This window comes from Crocodylus porosus, unplaced genomic scaffold, assembly GCF_001723895.1.
Source record: "Crocodylus porosus isolate Cpor-Errol unplaced genomic scaffold, CroPor_comp1, whole genome shotgun sequence".
Taxonomy (NCBI): Eukaryota; Metazoa; Chordata; order Crocodylia; family Crocodylidae; genus Crocodylus; species Crocodylus porosus.
The window spans coordinates 6,300,443-6,319,011 of NW_017728916.1; the positions used below are offsets into that span (position 1 = coordinate 6,300,443).

The 18,569-nt window shown below is 44.8% G+C and overlaps 1 protein-coding gene across 4 annotated transcripts in view; it reads right to left on the reverse strand.

Annotated features, from left to right (window-relative positions):
* TAF1 (TATA-box binding protein associated factor 1) overlaps positions 1 to 18,569 on the reverse strand; it is a 62,124-nt gene that overhangs the window by 6,271 nt on the left and 37,284 nt on the right. For 2 of the 4 annotated variants that reach the window (XM_019536340.1, XM_019536338.1), the window contains exons 20-35: positions 17,636 to 17,785; positions 17,365 to 17,484; positions 17,051 to 17,226; positions 15,275 to 15,516; positions 11,783 to 11,996; positions 11,001 to 11,166; positions 10,256 to 10,467; positions 9,925 to 10,033; positions 9,608 to 9,706; positions 8,040 to 8,217; positions 6,500 to 6,567; positions 6,006 to 6,128; positions 3,365 to 3,457; positions 3,207 to 3,291; positions 1,721 to 1,788; positions 1,524 to 1,640 (exon numbers count right to left, since the gene is read on the reverse strand). In XM_019536340.1, coding sequence (XP_019391885.1) covers positions 1,524 to 1,640; positions 1,721 to 1,788; positions 3,207 to 3,291; positions 3,365 to 3,457; positions 6,006 to 6,128; positions 6,500 to 6,567; positions 8,040 to 8,217; positions 9,608 to 9,706; positions 9,925 to 10,033; positions 10,256 to 10,467; positions 11,001 to 11,166; positions 11,783 to 11,996; positions 15,275 to 15,516; positions 17,051 to 17,226; positions 17,365 to 17,484; positions 17,636 to 17,785 — 2,220 coding nt within the window. Of the gene's footprint in view, positions 1 to 1,523; positions 1,641 to 1,720; positions 1,789 to 3,206; positions 3,292 to 3,364; positions 3,458 to 6,005; positions 6,129 to 6,499; positions 6,568 to 8,039; positions 8,218 to 9,607; positions 9,707 to 9,924; positions 10,034 to 10,255; positions 10,468 to 11,000; positions 11,167 to 11,782; positions 11,997 to 15,274; positions 15,517 to 17,050; positions 17,227 to 17,364; positions 17,488 to 17,635; positions 17,786 to 18,569 lie in introns of all 4 variants that reach the window. The other 2 variants (XM_019536339.1, XM_019536337.1) reach the window with 1 other exon arrangement.

Genomic DNA, 18,569 nt, shown 5'->3' on the forward strand with positions numbered 1-18,569 from the left:
GATGCATCTGTGGATGCATGACAGGGTACGGTTGGCCTTCTTGACTGCCTCCCCACACTGCCGGCCCATGTTCATCGCGGAGTCAATGACGACTCCAAGATCCTTTTCCGTCTCCGTGCTGGCAAGAGGGGAGTTCCCCAACCTGTAAGTGTGGTGCCGTTTCTTCCTCCCCATGTGCAACACCTTGCACTTATCAGTGTTAAACCCCATCCTATTCTCATCCGCCCACCGTTGCAACCTGTCAAGGTCAGCTTCTAGTGCACCCACATCCCCCCACATCTTAGTGTCATCAGCAAACTTGAACAGGGTGCTTTCTACCCCCTCATCCAAGTCACTGATGACCCAGGATGACCCTCCACCACCATTACATTTTAAGTCAAGTCCTTGTTACAGAGCATGGAGGCATCTGAACTTTCAGCCAACTAGCTGTGAATTTTTTTCAATATGGGCAAAGTAATACACATTTTTCCAAATCTAGTTCTTAGAAAAAGCTGAATTCTTTTTGCTGATGCTTTTAAAAAAATTCAACATGGAAATTTTCAGCCCAAGTAATCAAAGCTTGGCAAAGAAATATCAGACTACATTAGGCATAGACCTAGGCTGTCAACACGCTCAGAGAACATGATCTGCTTGTAGACGTCTTTGGCACAAAACAGTAAAATCAAGGGTTTTGCAGGATTCAAAAGGGTTCTTTTCATTAGGTGGAAAAGCTGAGGGTAAAACATCTGAACAAACGGGAATGCAAAGAATACCACCACACTTCTTTCAACACTGTACGACACAAATGAGAGGCAGTTTCTCCACTCAGTTTTAAGCTTCTTTCCAGCCAGCACTCTACCCAAAAATCTCAGGGTCATGTTAGTAGTGCTTTTCTTGCTGACTCATGTCTTTTTCAGTCTTCTCTGCCCATCTCTGACTACTATTACTGACAGCCCCAACACTGCCAATCGGCTCTCAGTTAAACCCCTCCACTCACATATCTCAGTTTGTAACCAGCATTGTAAATTGCTTGTGTTTGGGGCTATAGCTCTTCCTGTTTCAGGTATCCAGAATTCATTCAACAAGAAGAATTCAGGAGGCTGAAAGGACTGGCTTACGAGGACAAATTGAAAGAGTTTTATGTATAAGGCTCGACTAAACAACAACTAAATATGGGGGCGCACACCCCATAAACTAGGGGTCTTAAGAGATTAATTCAAGGAGGTACATGTGGTTCTAACAATGAGTAATATCATTAATGAAAAGCAAGAGATAAATGCCTCCTGACAGACGCACTCATGTGTGGAATATTCTCTTCAAGTGCATTTAGAAGCAGCCTACTCTATTTAGTACTAGGCTGGACATGCGTTCCGGTGTGCGCCGTAAACAATAATCCTGCTCTGACTTTTGGAAATGGCCCAGATGATCAAACAGCCATGCATCAGTAACTGCTGCAAGAAACAGGGACCAGCAACAAGAGGTTCCTGTGGATCAAGCCATTAATGACATATAGGAACAGCACAATCTTGCTTTGTTACACTTGCCTGAGGTGTGTAGGGACCGGGAGTCATAGGGTCAAGACTTTCTAAATCTGCCTCCTCCAGTGCTGCTTCTTTAGCAGTAGAGATGTCTCTTTCCAGCTGTGTCAAGTGCTCATCATACTAAGAAGAGAAACATGCATCAAGATTGTAGAAAACCAAAAATGCATTACTCAGACTTCACAGCAGAGCAGGCAACGTACCTCAGCCAGCGTCTGGTAACAGATGTTCACTATTTCCTGAGCCGTTTTTGTGTACTGACTGTCAGGTCCTGCAACAAGAACCACACCTCAAGCTGTCCAACATATCAGTGATGCCTCAAGAACTGAAGCACCAATGTGTTCAAGCCACCCAAATAAGAGGCCTTTCCATGCTAGCCTTTTATATTTGGAAGAACATTTAAAAAGCAAATTTTCCAGCAGCTGAGATGAAGAGCACCTCAAAACAGTGGACGGTAGGAGTTTCATACTAGGTTATGTGAATGGTACATTTAGCCCTGTATCCCACCTCCAACACTGGCAGTAGCAGATACTTTTTGTGGGACAGCATACGAGCAGGAAATATCTGGACTGATGTATGCCCTATCATACCCTCCCTGGTATCCACCACCATTGATTTATAGACACTAGAAAATCCCCAACTCCTGTTTAATAGTTTAATTAACATCCATCAACCATGAATTTGTCCAGTCCTTTTTGAACCTGGCTATACTCTCTGCCTCTATAACTTCCTGTGGTAATGAATTCTACAAATTAGTTATGCACTATGTAAAAAGCACTCTCTCTTGTTAGGTTTAAACTTATCTCCTATTCATTTCACTGGACATCCCCTAATTCTAGTCCTGTGAGACCTGTTTAAAAACAGTTTCTTATTCATTTTGTTCTCACACTTCATGGTTTTACAGACCTCTACCATATCCCCCTTCATAATAGCTAATTCTGAATGCAGCACTGTATTCACTTCAAATTACTTTCCCCCATGCTTGCACTTGTCAACACTGAAGTGCATCTACTGTTTTTTTCTGCCTGCCCATTCAGCTGGCCAAGACTTTTCTGCACCTCCTGTCTGTCATCTCAGTATTTGACTACCCAGAACCATTTAGTACAGGGGTGGGCAATTATTTGGGCTGGAGGGCCACTTCAGAAGTTTTGGTGATTTGTTGCAATGAGGGGGAATGGAAAGGAGGGCTTGACCCAGCCCAGCGCAGTGGGGGTAACTGATCCTATCCTAAAGTTGTACGAATTTAAGTGTGGGACTTCTACTACTCATGTGCCTTTGGAAACTATTCTATTGCCTGATACTTACCCAATGCAGAAATTTAAAAGAATGCTGTCAACATGGCATTTATCATTAAAAAAAAAAAAAAAAAAAAAAAGGGGGGGGGGAAGAAAGCCCCAAGTCATTTTAAAATCCTAAATCTACTCAAATTAAGTGATTTTATGAAAGTATCTTGAATTACTTCCATTCCTTATGTGGAAGTCCCACAAAATCTGTGGAAACTAACAGAGTTAACAGAAAGACTATGTACAGTTTCCAGATCAGTTCTTCTCCCATCTAACTAATCTAGATGCTGCCCTGGCCGCTGAAGGGTGCTCAGTAACACATACTGCAGGATTGTAAGCTTCAGTGATGGTTCGATGCACTGATTTCAGGAAAAGACAAGGACTGGGGATATTAAACACTGCTTACCATTATACTTAATGCTGTTGGCAAGAATGAGGTTAACATCATCCAGAAAGGTCTCTCTGTTCTGATACTTGTGCTTGGAAATATTCTGGAAGAGATTAGATGGTAAGTAACACAAACATAAACACTTTCTTAAAGGGTTCTCAATGCAAAGTACATACCTTTCGAATAGTCTCCAAATCCATTGGATTGGCAATCACCTTATAATAATCTGGAACAAACTTTTTATTAACTGGATGATGAAATGGCCAAGACTGCAGGAAATAAAACAGAGTAACTGAGGACAATTCCTTGTAAAAAACTGTTAGATCTAGGTCAGAAGTCTCCCAAAGTAATCTTCAGGAGCAGGTATATAGATTGACCAGAAAGGAAATGTTTTTCATAGTAATTCCAGCTTCCAACTGTTTAGCCTCAGCAGGAATCAAAGAAACAGAGGACTGAAAGAACTACAAAATATGTTAATTTTCAGGTTATGTCCTTCAATACCTATTAAAAAAGAAGAATAGTTAAAGGCAGGAAAACATGCAAACCAGCTCACACACACCAGGCTTTGCTATTTCATTTCACTGTTAACTTCAAAATTGCAACTAGAAGGACTATCAGGAGCATTAATTCCCCATAGTCTTAATGGAGCAAAAACAGCTAATTCTATACCCTCAAGCAACTACCAGTAGGGTGTTTTATGGAAGAACAGGAATATTCCTAATGCTAAATCAACTTCAGCAAGGAATACTTGCCTGATGAAAGAGCAGCCACCAGGAAACATATGGCAAAGTCTGAGAAGAAATAAGGTGGCCTGGCATCTCTTTGTGTTAGCAAGTGCTCTAATGTGGTATGCAAATCTTAAAACTACCCTATCTGCATGCACAACACAAGTAGACCAGTGACTTGAAAACCTGGTTCTACACAGAGCTGTATTTATTTAACTAACAGTATGATTTCACATCAATTAAATTTACGCAACTTTGCATGTGGACTAATTACTTCTAGAGTCGTTTTGTGTTTAGCTGCCACCTATAAGTTTATCCTTGCCTTCACAAAGTATCCTGAAATCCAGACATGAAAAGAACTATCTACAATATGTACAAAGTGCTGTTACCATATTTATTCAAATACAGGACAAGGTTTGCCCTTTGTCTTACATTTGTATGTAGTGAAACCTCATTAAATATGTTGTCTATCATTAAACTGATGCCCCAAGTAGCATGTTCTCAAAAATGGAAATCAACTATGATGCTGATTAGAAGCAGCCAGTGCTACGCATGACTATAAAAAAAATACATCGCTCATCTTAGGAAAACATGCTTACATGAACATGTGTGCGCACGTGTGTGCGCGTGTGTGTCGGGGGGCAGGGAGTCATGGGGTGAACAAACCACAGACAGGTGTTCATTCCACAGGGAACTGGTACTGGCCATGAAGGTACTGCAATATCAAGTCAGGACAAGGAACACCAGAGCCAGCTCTGACACACTCCCCTTGCTGCCAAATGCTACATTTAATATACTGATGGGAATCTACCACAAACATAGGCCAGTGCACCCCATCTGAATAAGATATATGGTAGTGCCCATTGTGCTCAGTCCCCCTCAGCAGTGACTCTTTCTCAAGTCATGGTGAGCCACTACATTTTGACTTCCTCTTCTTTCCCACAGTTGAGCTGCGCCTTTCTTTCACATTTTCAATTATTCCTGTTTCCTGCACCAGCTTGAGATGTCTGGTAAACATCACCAACCAGAGCCCCAAATAATTCACCTAAAATTCTTGTCTCCCCCTCTCTCAGCCTGTCACATATGATTAGTGTACTCCTGCCCTACATGATATGGAGTCAGACCAGACTGCCCTGCACCTCATCTGCATATATGTTTTTGGAGGATCCCAGGACTCAAGACAAGAACAGATGTTTTTAAAACCTGGCTAAACAAAGCTGTGGCTGGGATGATCTAGTTGGGCTGGTCCTGTTTTGAGCAGGGGGTTGGACTAGATGTGACATCATGAGGTCCCTCCCAGCCCTAACGTCCTATGATTCTAAAGGAACACTTGATTCCATCACGAGTGCAGGGCTCGTCAGACCATGGATCCTTTGTGGGGTGGGGATGGTAATTGCAGTACACACAGACACAGACACACAGAAATGCTGAGGTACAGGGTCACCATGGCTTGAAGCACTGGCAACTCTGCTGGGGCTCTGCCCAATTAACTATATGAAAAATTGGGGAGATGTTTTGTACTTGAGTAAATGCAGTACTATTCCGTTGGCAGACAAGGTTCTTTTGGTATATCTGGTATCTTTTATTAGTACCACCTAGGTACTATTCCTTTTACATTTTTACAAATGTATTCTACATTTGCAAAAACATCTGTCAGTGGGAATCAGTCTTAAGGTGACAACTGCCAGACTCGAAGCAGTACAAACAGCAAGTTAACTAACAGTACAGGCTGCAAGTAGCAGAGCTGGGATTAGAATCTGTCTCAGCTCCAAGCCCTGTGCTTTAAACAACAAAGAAAGGAATAAAGTGAAGAGATATGTGTGGATCACCAAATCTCAGGAGGACATCCTGACACAGCCCTTCTTGGTTATGTTGTAACTTTTTGTGACAAAAGCCATTAAAATGGAAACAAATACCTGGCATGTGAACCACCATCATTGGTGTATATATCTCTCCATCCACTGAAAATTCATTTGTCCAGCCTCCAAGCTTGGCAGTACCGCTACATACCTGCTTGAGTGCTCCCTCACCTTGCTCTCACTCAGTCTCTCTCACATGCACACACTCACACACCCCTACTTCAGTCACATACATCTGGAACTGCCATCATCTTCTGAGTGACAATGTTATCCAAAATGAAGGAAAAGGCCACTTGGTCATCATCATCCAGGAGGGGATTAATTGCTTTCTCTAAACGAGCCAGTTTATCTTCTTTCTGAAATGAAATTAAGGGATATCAATAACTGATCCCTCAACATCACCAAAATGAAAAGGCAGGTATCACCCGGCTAATTAGAGAGACGTACCCACAAAACTGTGCAACAGCCCACCCCAAAAAGCTCATGTTAAGTAGGGGACAGGAAAAAAGCACCAAATCTTTGAGAAAGAACCCAAGGTAAAATTGTGAGATAACTACTCCATGAGAAAAAACTTCATACAAGCAGCCAGAAAAGAAGGGATTCCCACCCCATTCATTCTTCCCACTCCCCTCCTAAACTCTTACCTGCCTTCCCACATCCCTAGCCCTATACCCTTCCTTCTCACTGCTTCCCTCTGTTCCCACAGGAATAATGTAACAAGACTTGCCTCTCGCAGTTTTTCATCACAGAGGTCCAGCATGGATTGAGATATCTGGGTCAGTGAGTGCTTTGGTCCTGCAAATATATAAGTTCAGTGATGCGACCTGGTCTCTCTTGCAGTTTTGGGGGCTGGGGGGGAATCACTGTCACAACACTAGTGTCACCATTATCCACCTTGCATTGTCAGCTTAAGATTTAAAAGTCAGTGCAGTCCAGAGCCAAGCTTGGGGAGACTTTCCCCAGCTCATTTTCCCCCTGGGCAACTTCCCCTTAATGAGCAGCTGTGGGGGTAGTGGAGGGGATGTGGGAAAAAGATGAAGGTGGGAAAGTAGGCAGGAGACAGCATTGCTCCCTGCCACTTTGCTCTTAGTGTCTAGCAACCATTCCCCAAAGGGAGTGGTATGGCAAAGCCCCTGCCTGCTTCTCACACTGGAAGCTGTAAGAAGCCAATGGGGAGTAGCTGGTGGTTGCTCCCCACCCCCTTCCTGACTTATGGAATGGGTAGGAGCAGCTGCTCCCTGGACCTTCTCTAGAACAGTGACCACCATCTTTGGAAGGTATGGGAGCCTCTTCCCCTGGCTCCATGCCTCAAGCTGAGGGAAAGCATGCAGACATTCAGTCTCCTAAAAGAAAGTCTCCCAGGGCAGGGGGCTGGACTCAATCTCCCGAGGTCCCTTCCAGCCCTGATTGTCTATGAAATCTATGAAACTGACTTAACATTTATGCTCTGGGAGAAAAAGCTCAAGTGTCTTTACACTTGTGATTTTTACCAGGAGAACAGTGATTCGCCTAGTAGGAGTTGAACATCTATACATAGCCATAGTGCATTTTATTTGCATCCACTTTCACCTGCAGCTGCACATTATGGTATAAAAGATAATGTTTTAATGAAATACGTTTCTGGTCCTTCTGGCTGGGAGGGAAACATTAAAAAAAACAAAACAAAACAAAAATGAAAAAAAAAAAAACAAAAAAAAAAAACACACAGCTGCAACTCACTATTAAGCCTAAAATCTGCAGTGGATGAAATAACAGCTCAGAGTGAGAACTGTCCCCATTCACTTTGAGGGATTCACCAACTCTGATGCACACTACTGTAAGTGTGAGCACCAACACTGTACCACTACCACAAGTCTGAGTACAAAATGAGAGAGAAGGATGATAGTATAAATTGTCATGAAACAATCTCACCTCATTTAGGCTTCACCAGTGCTTGGATTCTAAGCAATCCGACATGGTGCCATCACCAAGTCACCTCACCCCAATCTGACCCCTAATGACAAGTGTTCATTATACCCTCACTAACCAAGGCATTCATCTTGGTGATCACAGCTAGATTTTAGTCAATTCTTCTCATCCACTCATGCGCCAGCTCACATTTATTGAACTCCTGATACATTTGAGGAAGAAAAAAACCAAACCCCTTATTTTCACCCTAGCCATTTCAACAGTTAGCCAGTTCACCTTTTCCCTGCAGAGTGCAATTCCCTCCCATGCACCACAGCACCAAAACAGCAAAAGAGAAGTTGTTTCAGGAAGCCTCCTACCATTGTACATGGCACTATTCTTCACAATCAGTTCCACGTGTTCTCGAAACTCTTCCCGGGATGGATACTGGCGCTTGCGGACATTCTCACGCAGGGTCTGTAGATCCATTGGCCGTGTGATGATCTTGTAGTAATCTTTGACAACTTTTGGGTTAACGGGTGTGTGAAAGGGGTACGTCTACAGATGCCAAAAAGAAAAAGTTCCTCCATTCACATGATGTTAACCTCATCATCTTAAATTTAATTTCTACAAGTAAGACAGGCAGCACTTCACAAGCGTTTGAGAGAAACTGTGTCTTTGTCCCACCCAGCTACAAATGGAGATCATGTGACTCTGGCATTGTCTCTCTAGGTTATCTGTCACAGTTTAGTCAACTATTATCACAGGGGAAAAGCAGCTGGCAAAGCCTCTATCCATCTCAGCAGCAGTTACCAGGCACGTAGCACTTTCAGCACCAAAGTCAGTGTTATGAGATCACAATTAAGGATTTAGGAGATTAACTTTAAGCTCATATTTGCATAAATTTCGGCAAACAGCTTGAATCCTTTCCAAATCAAAACCTTAAAACAGGAATAATGAAGCAATAGGTCTATCCAAGGCTCTACACACAATTATACAACTGCTGCACAGTTTTCCCTCATGGTTTTATTCTATAATTGTGCTCTTGATTCTAAAGTCTTGTTCACAGGGAAAGTTATCCCAGAATAGCTATTTACAGCTTCCCAGTTAAGTTACTTTACTTCCAAAATACATTAAATACATTCAAAATAAGGATTTATTATTCCAGAATAGGCTTTCCATACAGGGAGTCAATCAGGAAGGGCTATTCTTCTATAAACTTATGCTCCGTCTGAACTGAAACTAACTTCCCTTATAGACAAATCCTAAATGTTTATTTTAAAAGGAGTCAAAAATCCTCTGCTCCTTAGCATTACAAAGATAAATCCTTCAGGGATACAACAAAAATAAACCAATGTAGTATTGTTCAATTTTGGAAGCAGCTTAGAGGAGAGAACCAAAGTGCAATGGGATGTTATTTCTGAAGTTTAATGAGAACACTTAGGATTCACATTAGGAATTAGTCCTCTGCTCATTGCTTTGGTAGAGACAAAGGCAAATGGTTTGTACATTTAGTGATAGATGGCAGACAGAGTAACAAGAACATAAACTCCCTTCTCAAAACTTACTCTCCCTCTTCTCCCCACCCCCAAACACATATGCACTTTTGTCCAAATGACAGTAAGGGAAAGTCAAGAAGAGACGCATACCCTTTCAATGCCAAAAAGCGTTAACTGCTTTCCCTGATCCCAAAAGACCAAGCTATCACACTACCTACACCACCAGCAAGATACAGTTCTTCTTACTAAAGACCATATGCAGCACAACAATGTGGAAACTTGAGGGAAACGTAAAACAGCACAGGATGCTTGCCTGACTAGACCTGGAAGTGGGAGTAAAGAGAGAGCTAGAGAAAAAGATGTTGCATAAGCCTCAGGTCTCTGCTGGACAACCCAGTCCCTATCATGCTACCAGAGCATAGACCTTAGTTCGCAAGGCCTAAACTTACATTGGGAAGATCCCTCATGTCATTGATGATGCCTTCCAGGATAGACGACAGAGTTACCATGGGGTCTGTTCGTCGCCGATGGATAGACTTGTGAGGCCGCTGAGAAAAATCAAATAAAACCAGTAAGCTACTGTATTTTCAAGACACAAAACACAAATCTAAACAAGTTCTCTGCAAGTTTAGTTTACTGATAAACTAAAGGATAGATACCCACCTCACATGCTGTTCTATGGATGCACAAGACAATGCAGCAATATGCCATTATGGACAACAAAACATAAAGAGGCTACACTCATTTCAATGACACCTGGACTCACATTCAAGTAATCACAGTGAACAGTGGTTCCTACTCGCCGCTTCTTCTTTGGAGGAAGCTGCTGTTTAGGGAACTTCAAGACCAAAGATTTTCTGCGAACCTCATCTGCACTAGAAAAAAAGTAAACAAGAGTACTTCTATTTCCTTCCCCTCTTTCACCACCAAGACTGCTTGCCCCTTAAGATGCCTCTGACCCTGTCCGCTGTGAAGCCATTGTCAGAACTGAATTACTGCATCGTTAACAATGCCACAGCCACACTATTCCTGCGACTACAGCCCCTGCAGGCCATGACCCTTCTCAGCACCCAACCTGGCCTCCACTCCCACCCTACCTCTCAATCAGTTGCTTTCCCAGGACAATTTTGGTCCCCTCCACTTTGATGAGCTCTTCATTGTCATTGTGGATGACTGTCTTTTCCAGCTCCTCTTCCTGCTCCTCTGTCATGGCAACGGGGTTGGAGGGTGGAGCGTTTGTTTGGTAGTAGAGTGGACAGAATTTATTAGTCCTCATGTGCCCAATCGCACCACAAGCTCCACATTTCAACTACAAAGACAAGCACAATGAAAAACGTTGTCACCACAGAGCTTAGACTAGAAGAAACCGATAAGAATATGTAGTCTGATCTCTGATACATCACAAACCATTGCCTTTCATCTAGATACCCCAGTACTGAGCCGAATAAAATTACAGCAAATCATTACAAGCAAAAGCATCCAGAAAAAAGAGGTAAGGCTCCAACTTCTCATGGACCTGACACTAGCTCCAGACGACAAATGTGAAAAGGACCAGTACATATCAGAGCAGAACAGAAGGGCTATTGCACACACCATGCCAACTGCCTTTAGCAATACTGTGGAAGCACTGGCAACAGTACCAATGCACAAGGAGTATTCTGAACTATTTTACAGAACAGTTAGGCATGGTGCCAGCTGAGGTGCACTTCCCCACCTGTGCTGTCAGAACCTACCCACAGGCCTTCTACCCTAATTCTCTACAGAGATGGTTTGTCAGAATGTTTCCAGTTGGTTTTGCTTCCTCAGGAAAGATTTTTCCGTTCATCTGATGTTTCTCATTACCTTCAGATCTGGCCGCTCCTTCATCTTCTTGGGCTTCTTCTCTGGGGGACCTTTGAGTTTTTCCTTTTCCTGATTTCGTTTGAGCCGGCGCAGCTGCTCTTGGATCCTGCGTCGCTCCTTCCGCATTTCCTCCCGGTGCTGCTCATCAAAAAGGGCAAATTTCCGTCTACAACACAAAGTTTTCCATCTGGGTCTGTACTTGGCCAAGCACCATTCTAGCAACCCACTGTTTCTAGACTTGAGTCCTACAACAGGACCCCCCTGGAGGAGTCAATGCAGCCAACTAACAGAGCCTTAAAGCAATAACTGTCCATCCTGACTAGGTCAAAGTTAATGCAAATCCCCAACATGTAAACCTCAGAGGGATTTGTGGCAAACACTCCAGTTCAAATGGAAAGAGCTACAATACACTAGTTAACATTGCACACAAGCGACAGAGGTAGAGAGCACATGGTGCTGTATTACTATAGCAGAAGAGACATATCCAGTGCACACAGTTAAACACAACAAGCTTTGACAACTTTTCCTGTGAAAAGACAAAGGTGAATCAAAGAGCCACTTATGACTTGGGAGGCATGGTCTGAGCATCACTATCTAGTGCTTTTCATGATGGCTTGGGATTTAATATATTCAGTTTCATTGGCAGGAGCAGAGATCACTTCAGAGCTCAGGCTCCTGAGGACCAGGGTCAATGGAACGAGATCCACCTCCCAGCCCAGGAACCACAAGCAATCCCAACAACATTCTTAGGTAAATAAAGGAACGATGTCCTAGGACCTTACATGAACTCTTCATCTTTGGTAGTCCGTATCCGGCAGTAGGCATCAATGACAGAGGGCTTCCGAACCGTCTCACACCGCACGTATTCTTTCCCATCTTCATCTCGGAACGTGCGATAGATTTTGAGCCGACGGCCAGTGGCAGAGGAGTTGAGACTGGTTACTGAAGCGGTATCATCATCTTTGTGAGAGCCTGCTGAAGTGCCTGAAGCCGATGCTGCAAGACAGGTTATTTCAGCATCTTGCAACAGCAAGGAAGTTTGGTACAAAGAGCTCAAGAGACAACACCAACCCATCATTGACAAAAGTAAGGGCAGATGAGCAGAACTGTGTTCCTGCTTAAAGATGTAGTATTCATGTGAAATCATCATTGCTCACCCCCCACCCCTGCCAAAAGGGATGCCTATTGGCTCAGCAAGGCCCACAAGATTTCATACATAGAGGAAGCTCTGTCAGAAGATTCAGGGACAACTAAGTTATGGGGTCTGTAACCACATCTGCAGAACATTGATATAAGAACTGTATGGTGGGTAAAGAACTGGCTCAAGAGGAGATGAGAGAATACTCTTCAACATGACACAACCATCAGACGTGCCCGGGGGGGAGGGGCGTTACTATTCAAGTTCCTCAAGAAGCTGACCTTATTTAATATTTCTGTTAATGGCCTTGGCACAAGCAGCTAACACATGTTAAGGAAACTTACTGGTGACAAAACAGGGAGTCATGGTCAATGCAGAAAAGGAAGAAGACAAGGGACCCAGGCAGGAAGAACTAAGGGACCTCAAGGACTGGAATAAAAGAAATGGGCTGCTGTGGGACAGTGCAAAGTGCAAGTTCACATTCTTAGGGGTTAATGACAGGAATCAAGGCTATAAGCTGGGAACTCATCAGTTGGAAACAACAGAGGAGGAGACTGACACACACACTAAGGATGATTATGAACCACCAAATGTGGTGAGGCCCTAGAAGGGCAAATATAATGCTTGGAATGATTAAGCAAGATATTTCCAGAAGAGATAAGTAAGAATTAATGCCACTGTATGACAAGGTTATTTGGGTGAATATGATATCTTTTATTAGACCAACTTAAATAGTTGGAAAAAATTATTTTAGCAAGCTTTCGGGTTTAAAAACCCCTTGTCAGGCTGAGGAAGTCTCTGCAGTTGGTGTGTGCTCTTCCTGGATGGAATGAATCCAGAAGGAACACACGCCAACTGCAGAGACTTCCTCAGCCTGACAAGGGGTTTTTAAACCCAAAAGCTTGCTAATTTTTTTTTCCAACTATTTAAATTGGTCTAATAAAAGATATCATATTCACCAAAAGCACCTTATCTGCCTATGTCCCGAGACCAACACAGCTACAACCTACATCCCTGCCAGTGTATGAAGCATTGGCAAAATTTAATTTGGAATACTGGATGCAATTCTAGCCACCCACGTTAATAAGACTATTAGGGGTGAGGATGGAGGTGAAGATGGAGAGCCTAAATTACAAGAGATAAGCGACTAGAAGCTGACTTGTTGGTCTGGCAAAACTCTGTCCGAGGGTGGAACAATACTGCTGTCTATAAATATATCAGGAGCAAAAACCAGACAAAGATAGAACCACTTAGAGCCAGGGATGCCCACAGGCCAAATACTGCCCACAGTGCTGCTCCACCTAGCCTGCTGGGCTAGTGGCAGGATTTACTCGGGGGGGGGGGGGGTGCAGTACACTGCCCAGACTATGGGAGGATGAGGGTGAAGCACAACTGAAGTCCCCAGGCTGGCAGGGAACACCGGAGAACTGGGCACAGACCAGGCACGTGAAGGGGTGGGGGGCCACCAGCTGCTGTCCTGGGCATGGGGGGAGCCTCAGTGCCACTTCTGCCCTGCTCCAGCTGGGGGCTGTGGAGAGTGGCTGCATAGGCAACTGGGCTCAGCTGGAGCAGCATGCAGGTTGCTCTTTCTAATGCCTACTCCCTTCCCCACCCTCATTTAGATGCCACCCCTAGCCAGGAGCAGGTGTAAGAAAAAGGAATCTGTGTGTTACCATGGCTGTCCCTGGCCAAGCCTGGCTGGCCACACAGCCATTCCTCACAGCTCCAAGTGGGAGGAGGGCAGGAGAGGCTCTGCGGCTCCCTGCATGCCTTTGTCAACTGGGTATTGTGGTGGCAACAATGCCACAGGCAGAGCTGTTCTCTCAGTGCCTGTTCCCACCCTGCGGAGGATGTGGTGTTGTGGCAGAAAGTAGATGCAGGAAGAGGAATACATCTGCTGCCACTACTGTCCACTGGCATCCACGCAGCTGCAGCCTGCAGCCGGAGCAGCTCTGGGGCTTGCCCAAGGACAGCAGTGGTGGCAGAGGTGAAGCGTGACTGCATCTGACAAAGGAGCAGCTTCACAGGTAACACAGCTAGTGCTCTTAATTGTCAGGTGTGAGAGAAGTGTGGGCAGCACTACAGACTTGCACTGATGGGACTACATTGCTTTTAACCGGAGCATGTTTCATAGATTTACATTTTTAAGGCCTAACAGTATTAATAAAATCATCTAGTCTGACCTCTTGCATAAACATAAACCATAGGATTTCCTTCACCAAAACGCATAACTTCGGGTTGAGACAGAGCATCTTTAGAAACTGGATGTCTTCCAGAAAGACACCAAACAGCAGCAAATCTTTACAACATATCCTTTGGTAAGACGCTTCAGTGGCTCAGTACTCTCATTATTAAAACTGAGTGCCTTACTCTTAATCTGAGTTCCCTGCTTATGTTGGCAGAGCAATCTGTAACAGATTCAGCAGTGTCCAAGTTGTTATAGCTGTTCTGAGCAAAACAATGTTGATCTGAAAAAAACTCTGCTGCTAGAAAGCACATTTGTGGTTCAGAAGGAGATGTGCCGGGGTACAGTGCCAGTCCGCAGTGTGAAAAGCCCTCAAAAGCACGAATGCATTCTGGATGCTGTTTTCTGATGAAGCAGTGTGGGACAGGTGCTAAGACTGCACTGATACAACACAGGCTTTATGACAGATATGGACGATCAAACATGGCCAACACATTCTCTGTGCTATGAAAGTCTCCAGGGTGTTATAACCAGTTAAAATAAGTCTCTTTGAATGGCTAAATGCCATCCTACTTCTAAGCAAAGTCCTAGAGAAAGCAGGCAAGACTAATAGGACCTTGTACAAGCAATACCAGGCATTCCTGAACAGACTCAGACCAAGCTTGACTACTTTCTTCTAAAAACAGGATTATAAAAGCCAGTGAGAAAGGGACCACAAAAGATCTCTTCCAGCTCTAAGCCATACACTAATCACCACTGACTGCTTGCAGCTAGTCAGGAACCACCCCAAATATGCGTAACTACAGAATCATTATGAGCTTTTTACACCTTCCTTTGAAGCACCCAGCCAGACATGTGGGGACAGGACCAGACCCAAGCTCCACACCACCCCGTGCACCAACAAATGCAACAGACCCTCTGAAATGCACTCCCCTCATAGCAGTTACTCACACAATCCTTTTTTGTCTCTCCTATCCTTTTTGCTCCTCTCCTTGTCATTGCCGCTGTCTTCTCCCAGAAGCATCCTCTGCAACTCCTTCCTCTCTTGCTCCTCTCTCTCTCGGGACAGCTGTGAACTTGTTTTCTTGTTCTGTAACATATTCTCAATATTCTTTCCCATCTCCTCAAAGTCACTGTCCTCAGCTGAGCTGCTATCCGTGTCTGTTGATAAGATCTCAGTTGATTCCAAAACTCTGAAACATGAAATACCTTCAGAGTCAATTACCTCAAATGCCACAAGGGCTTTGCCATTAACCCCATGCCATGGACAGCACTATGGAGCAGGAACTGGGAATCTGGGTAGATCACACCCTATACAAGTTGAGGGCCAGGAAATAACTTTTTCCCCTTTCTGCTTCTACAGGTCAGAGTTTTTTCCCTGCTTCCTCAGAAGCACTGAGTGTTTGTTGGCTGTAGCCAAGGCTGGGGATTTTGAATGGGCTGTGCCAATACTCCTGCTGGAACCAAAGCCAGAGGCTCCTGGCTAGTTCTTGCCCTTCCACTCAGGGTCAGACCAACTGCCTTATCTGGGGTCAGGAAGGAATGTTAACACCTGTCAGACTGGTATGGACTGCAAGAGGTTTTGCCTTTCTCTGTAGCAGGGGGCATGGCCCTCTTCCTTGGTTCTCTCGAGCATAATTTTAACAACCTTGCCACAGCAGGACATTGGGCACCACAGTCCCCCGGTTGACTGGAGTCTTCCTAATAAGTTAGAGCATGAATTTGTACAGGGATGACCTTGGCTAGATGACCTCTGAAAGTCCACTTCTCTACAATTCTTCCCACAAGAACAGTGTGCCAGAAGTGAGAGCAGTTTAACAACAGCACCCCTCACCCACTCCCAAAACAGCAGCCAGAATTCAAAGGACTGAAACAGACACCCATACCTTATGATAGTCACTCATTTCTCCCCCCTCATCACTCCTGCAGCCCCTGTCCTCAAAGCAGCACAAACTCAGTGCCCCCACCCAATTTGATCCTGGCTCCTGAGCCAGGACTTTGGATGGAGGTGTGAACATTGAAGGCAGCAGTAACAGAGCAGGATGGGAAGCCAGTAGTAGCCACAAAGAGAGAAAGGGCAAAGAATTATCAAACTACTGCCCTAGAAAGAAGGAAAATAGACCTGTAGGCTGCTGCTCTGTGGAACACTGTGTTAGCTCATAACACTCATCAGGCTGGACTGTCAGACTGCCATTTCTGGTCTTTCCCAAAAGATTTGTGACCGTGAATACATAAAAAAAAAAAAAAATCAAGCCCTCCTCCTGAGCGCTTTATTAACAGGTCTCAGGCAGATGAATCAACATTTATCTTGCAACATGGCAGTCTCAGGCATTCAAAGACCATAAACAGGGACCACCAAAATCACAGCGGAAGTGGGCCACACAGCAGTTCCTTTAATCCTGCATTTTCCTCCCCCCCCCGCGCATACACCCCCATAGTTGATTGGCTGAGGGACCCTGCTGCTTGTTGCTGACCAGCCAGAAGGCAAAACAGCACCAAATTTAAAACCACGGTTTTCAACTCCCTGCCCATCAGGAGCGAGCAGCAGAACCTTTCTGCCAAATGGCACAGGGGGGAAGCAGAGGAACATGTAAGATTAAAAAAGCCAGTGCGCAGCCCACTTCCGCCGCCAATTAGGTAGGTCTTTATCCATAAGGCACATAAAGCAAAAAAGCAAAGGATCCTGAGCTCCTGGCCAGAAGCGGCAAGCAACTGATATGAACTTACTTATTCTGCAAGTCAAAGATACGCTGACACTCCTCCTTGTATCTCTCCTGATGTTCTGCCACTGAGAACCGAGATCCACGGGCAAATTTACTCATAGGCCCCTCCCCTGAGCGAGCCTGCTCTGTGGACATTGTGCGCACCACATCAATCACTTCCCAACGGGACAGCTTCTTAATCTGAGAAAAGACAGAGTGGAAAGGGCTTCAGGGGAAGGAATATCTGCAGCCAGAAAAGTGGAGCTCTTTCTGTATGCAAGTCTGGCCTCCACTCCCTTGATCCCAGCTTCAAACATTAGCTATTGCAGGTTCACTCACCTCTTCTTCAGGAACTCCAAATTTACGCAAGAGCTGTTTGGCATTTTTCAGAGAAAGACGCCGGAGATCAGCATCTGTCCCTGTCACCGTCTTCTTCACTGGTTGTGGCTCCTTATCATCCTGCTCCAAGAAGAACACTGCTGTGAATCTCCCCACATGTGCCAGCATTTCCTGTACTTATACCCTGACATCACCTCTCTACCCAAGCCCAACTGGCCTAGGTTTCCAGCTACCCTTTCTGGTCCCACTCCAGCCTTGGGCATAGATTTACCTTCTGTTGGGTTGGCTTGTTTGGGATCTTTACATAAGAGAATCCTTCACCACACCCTGTAGGATCTGCTACCCCAGTCACTTCCAAAAGACACTTCCCCTTCATCGCAGCAATGAAGGCTCGCGTGGTGTTCCAAGGAGCTGTGCGCACCTGCCAGAAAGGAGAAGAACATTACATCATGCCTCTGCCACTTCGCAGAAAGACACCCCGGTCCTTTTCATTTTTGGTCCCACTAAAGACTCAAGCAAATTAAACAGTCTTAATAAAGTTTTCTAACATAAGTTACAGAGTTTTACAGACAAGACTGACAATCACCAAAGCACATCTGAGCTGTCCTTGCTGACAGCAGAAAGACCTGGGGTCATACAATGTGTAATGAACAGATGCACCAGCATTCCCCAATATGCTGAACACTCCACACCTGTATCACCACCTCTGCTGCTTCCTCCCAGCTCTTTACTCCCCCGAGATGTACCTGGGCAAACGAGACTGTCTGGTTCCACCGGACCCCTGGTTCTCCTCCTGCTGCACTGGCCAACCTCAATACCACACCCTTCCTAAACCCGACGTCATGTCCCATCAAACTCACCCTGATGCCTGCATCAGGCTCTCTCAGAGACAATACCAGAATCACATCAAGCCACCATTTTCACCTTGCATATTCATACAATCATAGAAGTCGGGTCGGAAAGGACCATGTAGATCTACAAGTCCGAGCCCCTGTCTGGGCAGGAGAAAAAACTGGGCTCAAATGATCCCAGCTAGGTCGGCATCAAGCCTCCTCTTAAAGACCCCCAGGGTAGGAACCAGCACCACTTCCCTTGGAAGTTGGTTCCAGATCCTAGCCACCCTCACTGTGAAGTAGTTCTTACAGCTGTCTAATCTAAACCTCCTCTCCAACAACTTGTGGCCGTTATTCCTTGTTATGCCGGGG